Raw genomic sequence first — 18942 nt, forward strand, 5'->3', positions numbered from 1 at the left:
ACATTACCTGGTTCAGTAACTCAAGAAGGGAAACGCAATTGCATCTGATCACGCAAACATGTATCTGGGTGACATAAAATCACGAGTTGGGCTGCATTCTTCCCATTTAAATCAGTTTTTTACTAGCTTTATTGAGGTATAATTGACAAATAAAAATGCATATATTTACAGTGTGCCATACAATGTGATGTTTTAATGTATGTACACATTGTGAAATGATGTACCTTTTGGTCATTTTTTTAGCTCTGCTGCTAAGAACCATAGAAAAGTCAACTGACTCTGGGCACACACATGGATTTTAAACCACCCATTCATATATGTACTCCTTGAATCATATGTTTTCATGATAAACATCTCTGAGTACCCGTGAAAAAAAATAACATAAAATAATTATGAAGTCATTAAGCTGATGAATATCAAGAGCTGTCCCTAGATTCTGAGTGAGCTATAGATCTCAGAGATGTAGATTAAAATAATCACATGGGGTAATGTACATGTTGCTTTAAACAGAAATTGCACATATAAGTCTACACAGTCCACTTTCTGAGAGCTGCTCTGACAGCAGCCACAAGCTTTGATTTTTCCATTGCCACCATTTATTTAAGTTTCATTTCCTAGCTGATTGCAGGCAAAGTAACTTTGGTCGTAGGTGTGGTTTAATACAACACTTTCTTCCTGAGCCAAAGGGGGAAATGCCCTGTCTCATGTACTTCCTCTCGAGGAAACGATCGATATGTCCTGAAAGATGTGCACTGGTGCCTCTGCATGTATGTGTGAGATGTGACAGAAAGGAAGTGAGGGAGAGAGAGAGAGAATGTTTGGTGACATTTTAATGACTCCCACAGGAACTTTATTGCATTGGCCACCCAGCTTCCACATTCCTACCTAACAATATTCCCTTTGCTAATTCTTGCATCAAGCTCGTGGCTGAGGGACTAGTACAGGTGGCCAAGGCACTGTAAGGCAGAAGAGAAAAGTCAGAACAATGTGATTCCCTGAGACTGTCTTTTCCCCTTTGAAGAAAGAAGGTAACAAAATCACTTGCCTTGAGGTAGGCTTGACAGTAAACATAGAAATTCCCCGGTACCTACTTTTAAGATGCAGTTGGAGCATCATAAGTGGATCAATCTCCACTTGGAGATTAAACTAGCAGTTAGTGTTAGTGTGTGTAAACTTCTGAAACCAAACAGCTATTCGTGTTGAATTTTCAGAAATTCTGCAAATGTGTAGAATATTCCTATCAAAGAGAAAATTCTTCGTGAAGCAAAGGAAAGTGGTAGCTTTTCACAATTAGGGAAAATGTGGCTTGCAAAACATCGGAAGAAGGTCAGTTGGCTCCAAGGGGTATGGCTGCATTTTACTTGGCAGGATGTTGAGATTCAAAGTGCATTGAGGGTGGCTGAGAAGGTGCCGACATCCCCAGCACACACGAGGGTGACAGCCTTGGAAAAACAGCACTTTAGGACAGTGATTCCAAAGTTCAGCGGGTGCAATTTGTCCCGCTTTGCTTCTTGGCTGGGAATGGAAGTTTGGAGGTTTGGGGTAAGGTGCTTTAATGACCAGCTTGTCTGTGCCCTCATGTGCCACTGGATATGAATAATGCTTCTAAAACTTATACGGATTCACTCAAGAGTAAAGGATTTTCAAAATTGGGAAAGAGAAAGAGAAAACCATCACATGAGGGGCATCCTAGAAAGCTGGGTTGATGTAGAGGCAGCATCTGCTCAGTGGGATGCTGGGGTATGGAAGAACCTTTTGTTTGCAGGCTGTGTCCAACATTTTTGATAAGCTTGTTTCCAAAGGATGGACCCCTTGGGGGTGATTTCTAAGAAATCCCCATAATCCTTATTCTGATGTTGCAAAGACACAGGACATTGTATTTCTTTATTCATTTCCCTGCTCCCACTCCTCAATTGTGTGTGTTTCAATGCAATGCGCACAATCCTATACTTTTTTTTTTTAATTTAGTAGTTTTAGGGGGAACAAGTTGAATTCATTATGTGTATATCACAGTCCTATACTTTAAAAGTATCCTCCCACTCTGTTAAAAGACACCCTCCCCAGGAACCCACCAGGTCCATTATTTTCAATCGGTGTTCATCTTTCAGGTAATTTTACTGAGAGCTTATTTCTATACCTTGCCATTGAAGACTATGTGGCTGATGCAGGTTTTTTGTGAAGGTTCTGCTAAAGACTGCAAAATCTGATTTTTCCAAACTCTGCTTTTTTTCAGACATTTGTGACATGTTCTCATGCTAAGTCACTCCCAGCCATCCCTCTCACTTGCTGTATGCAGACATCTAACACCCCCATCTCACACCACATACTATTTTCATTTTATTTGCAAAGAATTTTTCTGAACTCTTTGTTTTGCAGCATTTTCTGGGAAGGACGGATCAACACCAGGAGGAAGTTTTAGTAGTTAAGAAAATGAGTCTTTGAAATAAGACAAATCTTGGTCTGAGACAAGGTGCTACAAGCTGTGAGACCTTAGCAACTTAATCTTTCTGTGCCTCAGTTTCCTCATCTATAAAATCAGGACAATAATCCTATTTCACGTGAATATCATAGGTTCTGAAAGAGACAAAGTGAATCAGTTGGTAAAGTACATACGAATCACCCCATAAATATTCTCTAAAAGCAAGCAAAAAATTAGCAAATCACAGCTTCATTATTCTGCCCATATTTCTATAACATAATGCTGAGACCTTGAAAATTGCGTGGAACCCCTAGAACTGTTGAGCCTAAGGATACTGAGTCATAGAAATGCCCCCTGTAAGTCTGGAGACAAGATTTGATTTCAGAAGTCACATAAGGCTTTGCCTTAAAGAAAAAAGAAATGTGTTGGTTCAAAAGCTGCCTCGTCTCAGGAGGGCGTCTCCTTGGTCAGTAAAAGCTGCACTTCAAAGAGACAGTTGTAAACTGGGCCTATGGTTCTCACCTGTTTTGAAAGACAAGGCAGGCCTCTTCCTAGAGCCATGGGTTGCCAGAGCTGGCAAGGACCCCCGGAGATGAGAGCTGATCAGAGAGACATGCTAATGCCCAAGCGGGCCCAGAAGGAGCCATGTGGTTAAAGTAGTTAACACAAAGCACAGCTCATGTTGACTTCTGAGATCATCTCTGTCTCCAAGGACACAATCACCGGAGCCAAGATGTCTCTGTTTTTTGCTAAAGTAATAGCCTTATCAGAAAACTTAGAAGTTTGCCCCAAGAAGATTTTACAACTCATTGTTCCCCTAGTTAGAGTTAGTTAAAGGATCTGTAGTTGCCTTTTAGAAGACTTTGACCCTAAAGCAAACTGCCTGTTAGTATGGAAATCCTGTTGCCCTTGGCAACGGGAGCCTGTACCTACCCTATATAATACCTGTGTGGATATTAAGTTTGGGAGATATTTCTGGCGGGAGGAAATATCCCCATGCGGATACCCTCCTTTTATCTATTTTCATAAACCTTTACTTTGTAAACTATATCTTTGGCTCTGTGTATTATTATTATTATTTCTGTTTCCTACTATTTTTTCATCCTTTGCAATGACCGCTGCCTGAGAGACCTGATCGGAAGAAAAAAACCTCTTTGCTGGGAGCGTAGCTAACTCCCCGCAAACTGGCGTGGTCAACTTAGAGACCTGATCCGAAGAAAGGGAATAAACCCCTTTGTGGGGAGCGTAGCTAACTCCCCGCATGGAACCTGATATTCAGATGAGTGGATTTCTTGTTGAGGACTATGGTTTCTTTCTGTAAAGGTTTATGATATAAATATCTATATTTATAACTGCATATAAAATTAAATTTAATTTATGTATATACACAGGTGTATACATGAATACTCTGATTTTCTGAACATACGCCTTAGCTCAGGTTCCTAAGCAAAAAAGCGAAATATCCTCAGAGAAGAGGTGCTGGCATGTTCCACTTACCCTAAAGTATTCGGAAGAGGGCTTTGAACCACAAGGTCTATAGCAAGATGAGCCACACTGAGACAAGCCCCGTCAGAAGGACTTGCCCCATGTGTAGAGAAAGAAGCACTTCCCTGGGGCTGGTGGGACGGGGTAGCAGCTGGTAAAATCAGATTCCTCAGCTCCTGTAGGCATAAAATCTCACCTACTACTTACAAGCACCCTGTGCAAGAGGAAGGTATTATTATTATTATCATGTTTAGGTAAATCATGGCAGTGCATGTTGAGGACTGACTCTGAGCCATGCCCTGTGTACCTCACAAATATTTCTCATGAGTTCGCTACTATTATTGAATAACCTGCCCACGGTCATGCCAGCCAGGAAGTGGTAAAACCCAAACTGCATAAATGTTCCAGATGATCCCCACACGTGTGTCCATAATACGAGTGTGGGACATGGTACTGGTCAGCAGCGCTCCTGGATAGATAGCATGGGGGTTGCAAACATTATACTCCCAAATGGGACAGATTTTTCATAAAATTGTCATGATTGTGCCCAGCATCACCTTCTTCTCTGCCTGTTCCACAAGCTGCATCACTCTTGCTGCCTTAACTGTAAACTTCTTAAGGAAAGAACCTATATTTGAGTCACCTTTCCTTCAAAAAGCCCATCTTAGTGTCATGGAAATCATATATAGGAGAAGGAAATAAAAAAGAAGGAGAGAAAATGGAAAAAGTAAAGAAGAACAGGAGAAAGGAAGAGGAGAGAGAAGGAGAGAACAAGTGATGCGGGAAACCCTCAGGGGTTTCCTGAGCAGATTTGAAAACCATCGACTTATCATTTCAACACCCAAAAGAAAGATTCTAGAGTAGGCTACTGTCATTAATTCAAATCTGTCTCTGTGTTACAGGTTAACTGAAGATCCCTTTTTGGGTGATTCTTCTACTTTCCACCCATGGTAAGTGTAGTGTGGGGAGTTCTTACTTTGGGGATCCTGGAGCCCTGAAATCTGCGATAATTATTCTGAACATTTATTCTTGCTGTGGACATAAACACCAATAAGAGGGAGATTGAAATGAATCTGAACTAATGCCAATGAAATGGGAAAGGCAGCTCTTATCATTTTTCCATACGAGTGAAAGGAAAGTGTGGTCTTTTAAGGATTCCCTCCACCCACAATAGAAGAGCAAAATGAGGGGGAAAGAAAGAGAAATTAAAACCAGAATCAGAGAAATAACTAAATGTGAACAACAGGGTCACCTATAGAGCATGAGTTTGGGAAGACCTAAAGTCCATAAGTGAGTGGAAAATAAAAAGGTTACTCTCAGATTGTAGCTGATGAAGACTATAACTACATAACTATAAAAGTAACTGTTATGAAAGTGAATGGTTCATTAAATTTTGCTTTAAATAAAATTTATTCTTTAGACATGAATTTAAAATGTTATAAAGGAACTACTACATGTTTATGATTTATAACTGCTTATATACTGAAGTATATAATATGCTTACATGCAGAAAAATGCACATAGGTGTACAGCTCAGTGAATTTTTACACAGGCAGAATATATTTCTGTAACAAGCTCCCAGATTAAGAAACAGAACATGATCAACACCCCAGAAGTCTTTCTCAGGCTCTGTTCAATTTTGTATATGTGAATAAAAGAGTGTGTACTCTGTGGTACCTGAATTATTTAGCACAATACTACGTGAGATTCACTTATATTGTTACATATTATGTAAATCATTCTCATTGCTGTATAGCATTGTGTGAGTTTAACACAATTTATTTGTCTCTTCTGCCGTTGATAAATTTTTGTATCATTTCCAGTTTGAGAAAATTGCAAATAGTGCTGCTATGAATATTCTAGGGATATGTCTTTTGGTGGACATACGTACATATTTCCCAGGAGTACAAATAGATATCCTTAGGGGATATATAGGTATAGATAAATATCCTTAAGAAATATATACCTATATGTAATATAGATATATCATATGTAGATACATAGATATCCTATATATAGTAGATATACATAGTTTTAGCAGAAATAATCAAATAGCAAAGTGGTTATACCAATTTTACACACCCACCAGCAGCGTTGCAACTGTACCACATCTTCATCACCACTTGGTATTTTTCATCTTTTTCAGTTTAGCATTCTGGTATGTATATCCTGGTTTATTACTATAATTTTAATTTGCATTTCCCTGATAACTAATAAAGTTGAATACTTCTTTGTGAAGTATTGGTTTCCATCTTTTGCTATCTTTTGCTTGGGTCATCTAGGGTTTTTTACTGATTTGTAGAAGTTATTTATGTATTCTGGACATGAGTCTTTTCTCAGAGAAACATATTGTAAATATCTTCTTCCATTTGCATCTTAACTTTCAATTCTCGTCATGATAACTTTTATGAACAGAAATTCTTAAGAGAGAATTTATGCTTATTATTTATTATTTCAAGTGTCAGATTTTATAGTAAAAGTACAATTGAATTAGGTTTACTGACCTGTACTCTCTGTTTCAGCCTATCTGCTTGGATGACTGAATCAAAAACCTGGATAATCTTTCACCTAACAGCAGCATACTGAATTGCAGGCACAGTGCATGCAGAGAAAAGAACTTCCTCCTAAGTCTAAACCAAACCTTAAATGTAAAGACAACACATTCTTTAACCCCACTCTTAGTGCTTCCTGCAATGTACTTGGAAAAAGGATCTGTGGATCTGTGATTCAATGGATCAGGGAAATTACACCAGAGTGAAAGAATTTATCTTTCTGGGAATTACTCAGTCCCGAGAGCTGAGCTGGGTCTTGTTTATCTTCCTGTTTTTGCTGTACATGACAACTCTGGTAGGAAATCTCCTCATCATGGTTACAGTTACCTGTGACTCTCGACTTCACACCCCCATGTACTTTCTGCTCCGCAATCTCTCCATCTTGGACATCTGCTTCTCCTCCATCACAGCTCCTAAGGTCCTGATTGATCTTCTCTCAGAGAGAAAGAGCATCTCCTTCAATGGCTGTGTCACTCAGATGTTCTTCTTCCACCTTCTGGGGGGAGCAGATGTTTTTTCTCTCTCTGTTATGGCCTTTGACCGCTATGTGGCCATCTCCAAGCCCCTGCACTACGTGACCATCATGAGTAGGGGGCGATGCACAGCCCTCATCACAGCCTCCTGGGTGGGGGGCTTTGTCCACTCCATTGTGCAGATTTCCCTGTTGCTCCCACTGCCCTTCTGTGGGCCCAATGTTCTTGACACTTTCTACTGTGATGTCCCCCAGGTCCTCAAACTCGCCTGCATGGACACCTTCACCCTGGAGCTTCTAATGATTTCCAATAATGGATTAGTCAGTTGGTTTATATTCGTCTTTCTCCTCATATCCTACACAGTCATCTTGACGATGCTGAGGTCTCACAGTGGGGAGGGCAGGAGGAAAGCCATCTCCACCTGCACCTCCCACATCACTGTGGTGACCCTGCATTTCGTGCCCTGCATCTATGTCTACGCCCGGCCCTTCACTGCCCTCCCGACAGATACGGCCATCTCTGTCACCTTCACAGTCATCTCCCCTCTGCTCAATCCTATGATTTACACCCTGAGGAATCAGGAAATGAAGTCAGCTATGAGGAAGCTAAAGAAACAACCAGGGCATTCAGAAAAGATTTAAATTTAATGAGGAAGAGATAATACCAAAATGTAAAGGTAGACGTTAAATTTAACTTTATCGAAACAGGAAGAGATCACTTTAATGCCCAAAACATAGGGGTATCTGTGGCTACCATGGAGTCCTGAAAGAAGCTCATCCAATAGTATGTGTTGGGGATCACGGAGGTGATACTGCTTTAAGGTGAGACCCATTCACATCTTCCACTACTCATTTTCAATTATTCATTCCACAAATATTTACAGAATATATCCTATGTGCCTGACAGTGCTAGGATTCAGATTGCTGCAAAAAGATTAAATACAGTCACCACCCAGAGGCATACTCCAAAATGTTTTAATAAAGATATAAACAAAATGCTGGGGAAACATTTTAGGCACTTTACTTGAGAGCATCCAAAGACATTTGACAGTGTGTAGTACAGACATTTTCAAGGGGAAAAAGGCAAAGAAGAACAAGCTAAGCAAAAAAATAAGCATGTGCAGAGGAAGGGACTGGTGCAAGAGTGTGCCACGTTTGTGCAACAGTGAACTCAGTGTGGCCATTAAGTAGTACATTCATGGAGTGAAGGCTGGTAGTTGACCAGTTGGGAAAGAAGAGCTCCATTTATGGCCTCCTGAGCAATGCAAATCCATGATTTCTACTGGGGAGAAAGGATCACCAAATCACTTCAAGGCCATGATTTCCTCCTGGGAGAAGGAGGTAGAGATGTTAGCGGGAGTATTCATAAAGAACTATCCACCGGGCGCAGTGGCTCACGCCTGTAATCCTAGCACTCTGGGAGGCTGAGCTAGGCGGATCCTTTTGAGTTCAGGAGTTCGAGACCAGCCTGAGCAAGAGCGAGACCCCCGTCTCTTCCAAAAAAATAGAAATTAGCTGGACAACTAAAAATATATACAGAAAAAATTAGCCGGGCATGGTGGCACATGCCTGTAGTCCCAGCTACTAGGGAGACTGAGGGAGTAGGATTGCTTGAGCCCAGGAGTTTGAGGTTGCTGTGAGCTAGGCACTCTAGCCCCGGGCAACAGAGTAAGACTCTGTCTCAAAAAAAAAAAAGGAAATATCACTGATGGGTGGAGGCTGCAGGCAGGCAGCTCACCCGACTTCATGAAAAGCTTGAGCAAAGGCAGGATTATCCCATTTACAGACTAGCCAAGCCCAAGTTTCCCATTCTTTCTGCACATAAGGATCTCACTGCCTCTTTACACTCTTCTTCATTCAATCCATTAAAAGGTAAAGGAAGGGTAGTAAAAAGCAGGAGAGTTTAATCCAGGAATCTGAGAATCTGCTAGTCTCTGTAGTGAAAGGGATGGTGCTAAGAGAAGGTTATGTGACAATTCAGCTGATATTTTACAAGATCTATTCAATTCACTCTACCATATTTCTCACTGTGGCAAAACTCAAGGCACAGCAGCTGACATGCATGTGTTAATCAGAGTAGGCCAATCATTGTAACAAAAACATCCAAAGCCCAAGTAGTTAACCACAACGAAAGTTTAATTTTCTGCTCAGGTCACAGGCCAATGCTGGTCTGCAGAAAAAGGGCGCTGTGCCACGCAGTCTTTCAGAGACGTGGGCTTCTTGGTCTTGGGCTCCATCCTTCTGTAGATCCTCAGAATCCTGTCTATGCATCCAGCAGATGGAGAAAGGGAGAGAGGATTAAGAATTATAGGGAGGGAGGTGTGTCTTTATGGGCCAGTCCTGGAGACAGTGTTGACCACATCTGACCACATTCGTTGGCCATCCCTTAATCACGTAGCCTCACCTAACTGGGAGGGAGCCTGCAGAATGTGATCAAGCTTGGTTTGCAGAAAGAAGAGAACATGAGAAATGGTGAACTCTCGTGATCTCTTCCACATGCGTGACCCACTGCCAAGAAATCACAGTTGGGTTAGATGACAAGGATGAAGACATTGTCTCTAAAAGGATCCTCTTAATACCTAAAAGTGTTTGCTAGAAAGACTACCGGACCCTTGGAAAACACAAAGAGCCAAGCTGAAATGAAGGAGATATGGGGAAGAGAACTTAGTTTAAAGGAAGGGGAAGGTGATCAAGGTAAATGTGGAGATTATGATGACAGTAGACTAGAAGTTCAGGCTCAGCTTCCAGAGATGGAACACTGGAGTAGAGTGCCCAGAGAAGACCAGCCAAGAAGACACAGGCAACCTTCAATTTTTCCCATACTTTCCATAGGCTTATCATAAACAAAAGTTTTATTAATGCAAAAACTCCTTTAGAATTGAGTGTTTTTCTTCTTTTTTTTTATTTTTATTTTTTTTTTCAGACAGAGTCTCACTCTTTTGCCCTGGCTACAGTGCCATGGCATCAGCCTAGCTCACAGCAACCACAACCTCAAACTCCTGGGCTCAAGGAACGAATCCTTCTGCCTCAGCCTCCCGAGTAGCTGGGACTACAGGCATGCACCACCATGTCCGGCTAATTTTTTCTATATATTTTTAGTTGTCTGGCTAATTTCTTTCTGCTTTTAGTAGAGACGGGGGTCTCACTCTTGCTCAGGCTGGTCTCAAACTCCTGACCTCGAGCGATCCTCCCGCCTTGGCCTCCCAAAGTGCTAGGATTACAGACCTGAGCCACCGCGCCCAGCCTACACAGTCATCTTGATGATGCTGAGGTCTCCAGGTGGGGAGGGCAGGAGGAAAGTCATCTTCACCTGCACCTCCCACATCACTGTGGTGACCCTGCATTTCGCACCCTGCATCTATGTCTATGCCCGGCCCTTCATAGCCTTCCCCACGGACAGAGCTGTCTCTATCACCTTCACTGTCATCATCCCTGTCCTGAACCCCATGATCTAGGAAACTGCCTTTACAAATAGATAAAGGGGAGAAAGGGAGAACTGTGGTAAGGGCCTAGCTAAAAATAATGACAATAATTAGCCACTGTCCTCCTGTTGACTTCTCTATAATTGCCACTCTGGAGCCACATAGCTGGTGATCATAAAGATTCTTAGCTTTCTCCATAGATAACATCACCTTTTTAAAACCTAGGGGTAGTTTCTGAGATATCTTCCAGGTCCCCCACATTCCAGTGGAACAGCTGACCCACCCAGACCAGTGGCCCATACCGAGAACCTGACTCAACTGGTCTTGTGACCCCTACCCAAGAACCTGGTGAGCAAAGAAGACAATTTCTACAACCCTATGGTCCCACCTGAACCCAGCCAATTAACAGATTCTATCACCTACACCAAACTGTGTTTAAAAACCCTGTCTCCAAAATTCTCAGAGACACAGATTTGAGAAATTTCTCCCATCTCCCTGCATGGTGCTATGTGGAATTAAAAACTCTTTCTCTATGGTAAACCCTGCTGTCTGTGTGTATTGGCTTCTTCCTGGGCAGCAGGCCCCCTGTCCCTCACTGGGGAGAGGATGGCAGCGCTTGTGTGACTCAGTTCTCAGGTTCAGTTCTCCCTTTTGGCATAATGAATTTGGGGGGATCCTGATATTTTTGTTTTTCCTTTACATTTCCTTAGTGCTGACCTGAAATTCCTGCTCTTGGAATATTTTGTAAATGAGACACAGTTCGAGGAGGACATGCTAGATACAATGCAGCAATTTCAGGAAGGTCATAGCAATCTGGGCATATGTGGTGGTCGTGGTAGCAGGGTTTGGGGAGGGGGATCTCTAAGTCCATTCTCAGTAGTACGTCTCACGGGATTAATTTCACATGGTCCAGGACTAGGTGACTTGTGAAAGGCCCCAGCAACCTCCTGAGTAAAGGAGATAAAGAACAGGAAAGTTCAGTGGATGGACCTGAGGGGGAATCTGAGCCCAAAGGGTGCCAAAGGTGCCTGGGGGACCCAATCCCAGAGGATGGAGCACTTCAGCATGGAGGCCTGGGCGAAGCAAGGCAGACAGTACTGACAACATTCACATTTGCTTACATCTGATCCTGGACCCTGATCCTCGGTGCTTTAGTAAAATTGGAAGATCTTATTGAAAATCTGCATTTGCTTCTTTTGAATGGCTGTTAACTCCTGCCTAGAATTAAAATTGTTCACTGCACTTCTAACTTCATCCTTGAATTTTGTATCTAATTACCCACATAACAAAAACTTCAAGAACAATTCAAACTTTCCTTTGAACCAAAAAGTGTAGAATCACATTCTGCCATATCCAGTATGTCCCTTTATCTATGAAGAGTAGCAGATATTTTCTTTCTTGTAAATCGTTTTTACTTTTAAAGAGTCATGATTTTCATAAAAATCAATTTTCCCTTCCTCATACTTTTGGCTGAGCTTATTCTAACATTTAGGCTTTAGTTCCTAGAGGTAAATAATGAACTAAAAATTCCCAAGAGACTGTTCAGTTCCATGTGTGTGTGTGTGTGTGTGTGTGTGTGTGTGTGTGTGTTCTGGGTATATACATGTGTGTGTTTACATACATGATATTTAATATGAGAAAATACATATAGCATATATTTAAACTTAAAATACATACACACTTTTTCCTTTGAGACTATCCCAGAACACACACACACACACACACACACACACTCTGCAGTTCCTAAGATTACAGTATCTTGGATATAAGTAGTATACATAAAAGCCCATTTCCCATTAAAAAAAGTGTTCCTCTCCTTCAAGGTAATGAGAATGTGTTGCTTGACAAAATCTTTTAATTTATGTATCCTAATACAGGCTCATTTAAATTTTTGCTAAATTATTCATCATCTCCTACCTTGGGACGCCGAATTACTAAAGAACCTTTTCCTCTAGAATTAGGAGCAGTGTCTACTAAATAAAATGTTTTTGTTAATATTTCCTTACCACTAGAGGGAGCCATTCATTTTCTCCCTTTTGGCAGACGTTTAAGAATTTAAGTGAAATTTTTTTTCTGGAGGTGAAACTTCAAAACCCGTCACATTTGTTTTCTCTCCCTAAAATTTCAGATCTGCTTCTGAGGAGTGGAAATTACTTTACACATGAACTCTTACACAGATCAAGAGGAGCTGCTCAGTAAATAGTTTCCTCAGGTACTTTTGGTTCAGTCTTCTAGGGTCCCACAGATCAAGAGTTAGAAACTTGCACTACAGCATCCTATATGCTGTGGGGCCAGTGGTTCCCCAGCCTCAGTGGTTATAAGAATCACCTAGCAGTTTAATGAAAATGCAAAATCCTAGGCACCTCTCAAAGAGATTGAATAGTTCTCTTGGGGATACCAGGAATCTACATTTTTAACCACACACTCTCCCCTCCTCCCATCTTATCCACTTCAGTTCTGGTGCAGGCAGCCCCCTGTGTATCACACTTTGAGAAACACTGCTCCAGCTTAGTCTTTTTCAAACTGCAGCTATTGAAACGCTAAGGGGTGTGATGTCATTTTAGTAGGTCCAGACATACATTATTTGAATGAAATAGAATAGGGTAGAATAGAAAAATCACAAAATTCATTGAAAAGTATCAAGAGGTAACCTACAGAATGGGAAAAGATATTTGCAAACCATATGTCTGATAATAGGTTAATATCCAAAATAATTAAGGAACTCAAACAATTCAATATAAAAAGTGAAAAGCCAAATAACCCAATTAAAAATTGGACTGAGGACCTAAATAGACATTAATCAAAGGAATACATACAAATGGCCAACAGATACATGGAAAAATCTCCATATCACTAGTCATCAGAGAAATGCAAATTAAAATCACAGTGTGGTATCACCTCACTCCTGTTAGAATGGCTGTCATCAAAAATATGAAAGATAAGAATTGACAAGAATGTGGAGGAAAGGGAATCCTTGAATATTTTTGGTGGGAATGTAAATTAGGGCAGCTATTATGGAAAACAGCAGGGAGGTTTCTCAGAAAATTAAAAATAGAACTACCATGTGATCCAGCAATCCCACTACCAGGTGTATGTGTGTATATATATATATATATATATATATATCCCAAAAATAAATAAATAAAACCAGTAGTCAAAGAGATATCTGCACTCCCATGTTCATTGCATCATTATTGACAATAGCCAAGGTACGGAATTAACCTAAATGTCCATCAGTGGATGAATGAATAAACAAAATGTAGTATATATACACAATGGAATACTAGTCAGCCATAGAAAAGAAGGAAATTCTGTCATTTGTGACAACATGGATGAACCTATGGGTCATTATGTTAAGTGAAATAAGCCAGGCTCAGAAAGACAAATACTGCATGATCTCCTGTATATGTGGAATCTAAAAATGAGTTGGATTCATAGGAGCAGACGGTAGAATGGTGATTACCAGAGGCTGGAGAATGGGGAGAGTGGGGAGACATTGGTCAAAGGGTATAAACTTTCAGCTAGACAGGAGGAACAATATCAAAAGATCTATCATGTGTCACGGTGACTGTAGTTAATAACACCACATTGTACACTTGAAAATTGCTAACAGAGTAGATTTTAAGCATTCTCACCAGAAAAAAATACATGAGGTAATATATATGTTAAATAGCTTGATTTAGTCATTCCACAATATATACATATATCAAAACATTATGTTGTACACCATAAACATATACAATTGTTATTTGTCAGTTTAAAATTTATTATTTTTTAAAGTATCATTTCCTCAAACCTTTATTTCAGATATATATATGTAAATATAGCAGTCCTAATGTAACTAAAATATAGTTCTTAGCACGTGCTTCAGTCAAACAAGTTTGGAAGGCACTGTGCTAGGACGTCCTCTCTGAGTTGGACTTTGTGAAGCCCTGAGCCACCAGGTGCATTTGCTCGACCCTCCATCCCATCACTATGGAGCTTTGTTCTGGCCCCTCTACTAGATCTGTCCAATGTTAACACTCAGGGAGCACATAACAGTCACTAAAAGAAGCCACGTCCTGGGTCCTAAAGGTCAATGGGCCTCTCTGAGTAAACTAGGAGATTCCAGCAAGTCTGAAAGTCAAAAAAAAAATAGAAGGTGAAGCTCCCAAGAACCAAGTGGTTTCAGCCATCTTTACTGTCACCAGTACCACATGTTGATGGCCTGAGCAACCACACTGTAAAACCAGGTGTCTTCAAGAAAGAACTGAAGTCAAAGGTAGCACGCACTTTTGCTAAAGAAATGAAGATTTGCACCAAACCATTTTAAAATTTATTTTTACATATTTTTTAATATACAACTTATCAAAAGGGAGGTCATACCTGAAGATCAAAATCTCCAAGGCAGGTTGGTGAACAGGACAAATTATTGAACTGGTGATCCCTTCACCACCTGGCATCTCTTCTTCTTCTCTTCTTCTTCTCCTTCTCCTTCTCCTTCTTTTCTTCTTCTTCTTCTTCTCTTCTCCTTCTCCTTCTCCTTCTCCTTCTCCTTCTTCTTCTTCTTCCTCTTCCTCCTCTTGAATAGTCTGTCTCTTAGTTATAATTTCCTATAGAGATCTTGAAGAATGATGCAAAGTTTCTGATGCCTTGAGTGCATTTCTTCTCCTTATGCCTCAAAAAGTCATTGTTTTTCTTCTTAAAAATTACAAAAGAAATAGTTTCTTATGCATCTTTAAACACAATGGAATACAAAGTTCTAAGAAGAGGGCTTAATGAGGCTTGATATTTCTGTGACTTAGCATGATATTAATATATTGTCAGCTTAAATTCTGCAACCATCCCCCCCCAAAAAATGGAAAAAGCCTACAAAAAGTTATCCACAAAATTATGTTTGTATAAAATTCTTACTGATCTCAATCTGGAATCTATTTGCCACTTCATTCTAACATTTTTTTCAATAAGTACATATTTATTTGTATATTTACTTGTTTATCATGTTCTTGTTATTGAGAGCCTGCAATGTGCTATAAAACCTCCCTTTTTGTTTGTTTGTTTATTGAGGTATAATTTATGTACAGTAAAATTCACCCTTTCAAAATGTATAGTTCTATGAGGTTTGACAAATATGTAAAGTCATGTAACCACCACTATAATCAAAATATAGAGTGGCTCACGCCTGTAATCCTAGCACTCATGGAGGCCGAGGTGGGAGGATCCCTTGAGGTTCGGAGTTTGAGACCAGTTCTCAGCAAGAGTGAGACCCCATCTCTACTAAAAATAGAAAGAAATTAGCCAAACAACTAAAAATAGAAAAAACTAGCCGGGCATGGTGGCACGTGCTTGTAGTCCCAGCTACTCAGGAGGCTGAGGCAGCAGGATCACCTGAGCCTAGGAGTTTGAGGTTGCTGTGAGCTAGGCACTCTAGCCCAGTCAACAGGGCGAGACTCTGTCTTAAAAAAAAAAAAAGAAAAGAAAAGAATCACATGCCTATTACAGACAGGGAGCTGCCTGAGTGCTGACAGAGACTCTCTCCTTGACCAAATGTTAGTCAGGCTTCTCTGAGCCCTCTTCTCCAGTGGAGCCTCTGTCCTGTCCTCAGCCTGCCTATAGCCCAGTTTTAGCAAGAATCGCACTAACCCAGTTTATGGAGAATCTCCCCTACTCAAGAGGTATCTCATCATCCTGGCCTGCCTTCAGCAAGAATCCTGTTAACTTAATTTAGCCACAATCCTTCTTACCCTTGATGTCTCCTCTTAGTAATTGTCTGTCCACTGACCCCATCCCACCCCCAACTCTGCTCTCTGGCCATAAATCCCCAGCTGTCTTTGCTGTGTTTGGAGTTGAGCCCAATCTGTCTTTTCTTTTGCAATAATCTTGAAACCTATTGCAATAGTCCTAAATAAAATTTTCCTTACTTTTTAACAAGTGTCAGGATAATGTTTTTCTTTAAGAATACCTAGGGGCAGCCGTGCACAGTGGCTCACGCCTGTAATCCTAGCACTCCGGGAGGCCGAGGCGGGTGGATCGCTCGAGGTCAGGAGTTTGAGACCAGCCTGAGCAACAGCAAGCCCCCGTCTCTACTAAAAAAAAAAAATAGAAAGAAATTATCTGGCTAACTAAAATATATATAGCAAAAATTAGCCGGGCATGGTGGCTCATGCCTGTAGTCCCAGCTACCCGGGAGGCTGAGGCAGTAGGATCGCTGAAGCCCAGGAGTTTGAGATTGCTGTGAGCTAGGCTGACACCACGGCACTCACTCTAGCCCGGGCAACACAGCGAGACTCTGTCTCAAAAAAAAAAAAAAGAATACCTAGGGGTGGGAGTCAGGGTAGGGATGGGAAAGATATAAAAATAAGTAACAAGATGCCCTAGCTTCATGGGCCTTCGCCCTATAAAATGGAATGGGGGCTGGAAGGAGTGACCAGCTCCACTGAGGCTGGGGCTGAAGTCACAAAAGCATTACAGAGGAAGTTGTGTCATGAACTATCATGAACAGGGAGTACTTGGGCTTTAAGTGTGGTAATGAGGAGAGGGGAAGAACTCCAGGAAGGCACCAAGGGCTGGAGCACCAGGGAGGGAGGAAATGAGGCCTGAGACAGGCTGGAGAGAGAGACCAAGTCTCAGAGGGCTTTGGGGGGGAAAGAGCATGGGGACGTGACTTTTACATCTCAGAGAAGTCACTGTGATTGCCACCCTAATTAACCTAAGGAACACAGAAAAGCAGAAGGAAGAGGGTTTGATGAGCCCAAGAAGTACAAGCAGCAAAGCCTAGGTTAGCAGAACTTCTGGAAAGTTCTAAGGAAAGAACATTAAGCAAGTAACTGGCAGTTTAATTTCTGGAATCTGTGTCATTTTACCAAGCTTACTGATTTACGCACACAACACTGAATCCTCCAGAGTACTTTAAATTCCCTTTACAGGCAAAAATATAATCAAAGGCAAACAGCAAGTCTGGGAAATACATTGACAGAACATGTTCTAAATCTAAATCTACAAAGAGCACCTGAAGATCAATAAGGAAACATTAACAATATAATAGAAAATTGGACAAAAAGAGGTGAAAAGAAGTAGGAAGGAGGAAAGGAAGGAAGGGAGAAAGGAAACTTTTAAGCACATGAAAAACATTCAGTCTTATAATAAAAGACATTAGAATAAACCATTTTCTCCTTCAAAGACACAAAACTCATTAATACTTTTTGTGAGAGACTGAGGGAAACCCAGTGCTCTCAGGTTGGTGGGAGTGTAATTTGACACAAGCTCTTTAGTGTTGCATGTTTCCTTCAGTGTTGAAAGTGGCAATGTTTATAGAAACAACAAATATATGCCCAATGATGAATTTTCTAAGACAAAAAGGCCATCCTCTGCTTGCTCAGGTTGGCACTCTGTTCTGTCCCTGACCAGGGGCGTAGCCCCGGGCAATTACTGAACCTTAACCTCTCTCTGCTTCCTCTTCCTCACCTGCCATGGGTAGATAGCAATCGAGTCATCACCATCACCGAGTCTGATATTAAGTGCCTACTCAAGATTTTTCTATTATTCTACAGTCTCCTGTCTTCTAAAACCAACGAACGAGGAAATCCACTACAGCATTGTCCCCGAGACTAGATACAATTTAATTGTTCATCAAAAAGCACAGACTCAAGAATTGTGATACCTTGAAACACAGGAAGCGAAACAATGAGCGAAGACTTAATGAAACAGGAAGATTTTCAGAATATTGTTGGGGAAATAAATAGGAGCAGTGATATGCTATGATTGCCACCTCTTGTACGAAAAGCACTAAAGTGGCTTATAAAGTAAATGTACATTTGTACTGCTAAATGCATAGAACATTTCTGGAGGGTCGCAAAAGAAACTCCTAACAGTTAAAAGGTGGGAAGCAAGACATCACTGTAACCACGCTCGGGATTTTGAATTATTTGTCTTGTGCATGAAATTACTTCTTCCAAAAGTAATTTTAATTAGAATAAAAGAGGCCAGTGGAGCTGGAGCTAATTTACAAAGAAGGGGTAGCCTTCGGGATGTCATTCGACTTAGCAGCGGCAACTTCTAGGACTGCCCCAGCCGGGTTTAGGACGAGGTAGCAGCTGCGCGAAGGGGCCGCGCGGCCTCCGGGCGATGCGCGGGCCTGCAGGAGGGAGAGCGCAGGCGCGGCGGCGCGCGACGCCTCGAGCCGGGCGGAGCCGCTTGCACCTCCCGAGAGGCGCCACACGGGGGCAGCCTCGAAGGCTGAAACCGCTCGGAGCGCTAAACGGAACCGGGCTGACGCGGTCGGGCGGGGCGCGTCTCAGACCCCGACGGAAACGTTGCGCCTTCAGCTTCACGGAGCAACACCCAAGATCTAGTTCCCAGAAGGAAACCGTAAAACAAGAAAACAAACAAAAAAAAAAAAGAAAGAAAAAAACCCTCCCCGTGGTTCCACTGGGGCTCGAACCCAGGACCTTCTGCGTGTAAAGCAGACGTGATAACCGCTACACTATGGAACCACACGTAAGAAAAGCGCTCCAGGAGCGATAATTAAAGTCAAAGACACTTTAACGCTGGGAAATGAGATTAAGATTTGATATTCAGTGATTACTTCGGGACAAAAACTTTCAAAGGGATTTC

The 18942-nt window shown here is 41.4% G+C and overlaps 1 protein-coding gene and 1 non-coding gene across 2 annotated transcripts; one reads left to right on the forward strand and one right to left on the reverse strand.

Moving 5' to 3' along the window:
• The first annotated feature begins 6634 nt into the window (after positions 1-6634).
• On the forward strand, positions 6635-7570 carry LOC123642745 (olfactory receptor 4D9). Its single transcript, XM_045558148.1, has one exon. It carries the CDS (start codon positions 6635-6637, stop codon positions 7568-7570), a length of 936 nt encoding a protein of 311 aa, XP_045414104.1.
• Positions 7571-18748: 11178 nt separating this feature from the next.
• On the reverse strand, positions 18749-18821 carry TRNAV-UAC. Its single transcript has one exon. It is a non-coding gene; the product is annotated as a tRNA-Val (tRNA).
• Positions 18822-18942: the final 121 nt, after the last annotated feature.

This window comes from Lemur catta, chromosome 7 (genome assembly GCF_020740605.2).
Source record: "Lemur catta isolate mLemCat1 chromosome 7, mLemCat1.pri, whole genome shotgun sequence".
NCBI lineage: Eukaryota > Metazoa > Chordata > Mammalia > Primates > Lemuridae > Lemur > Lemur catta.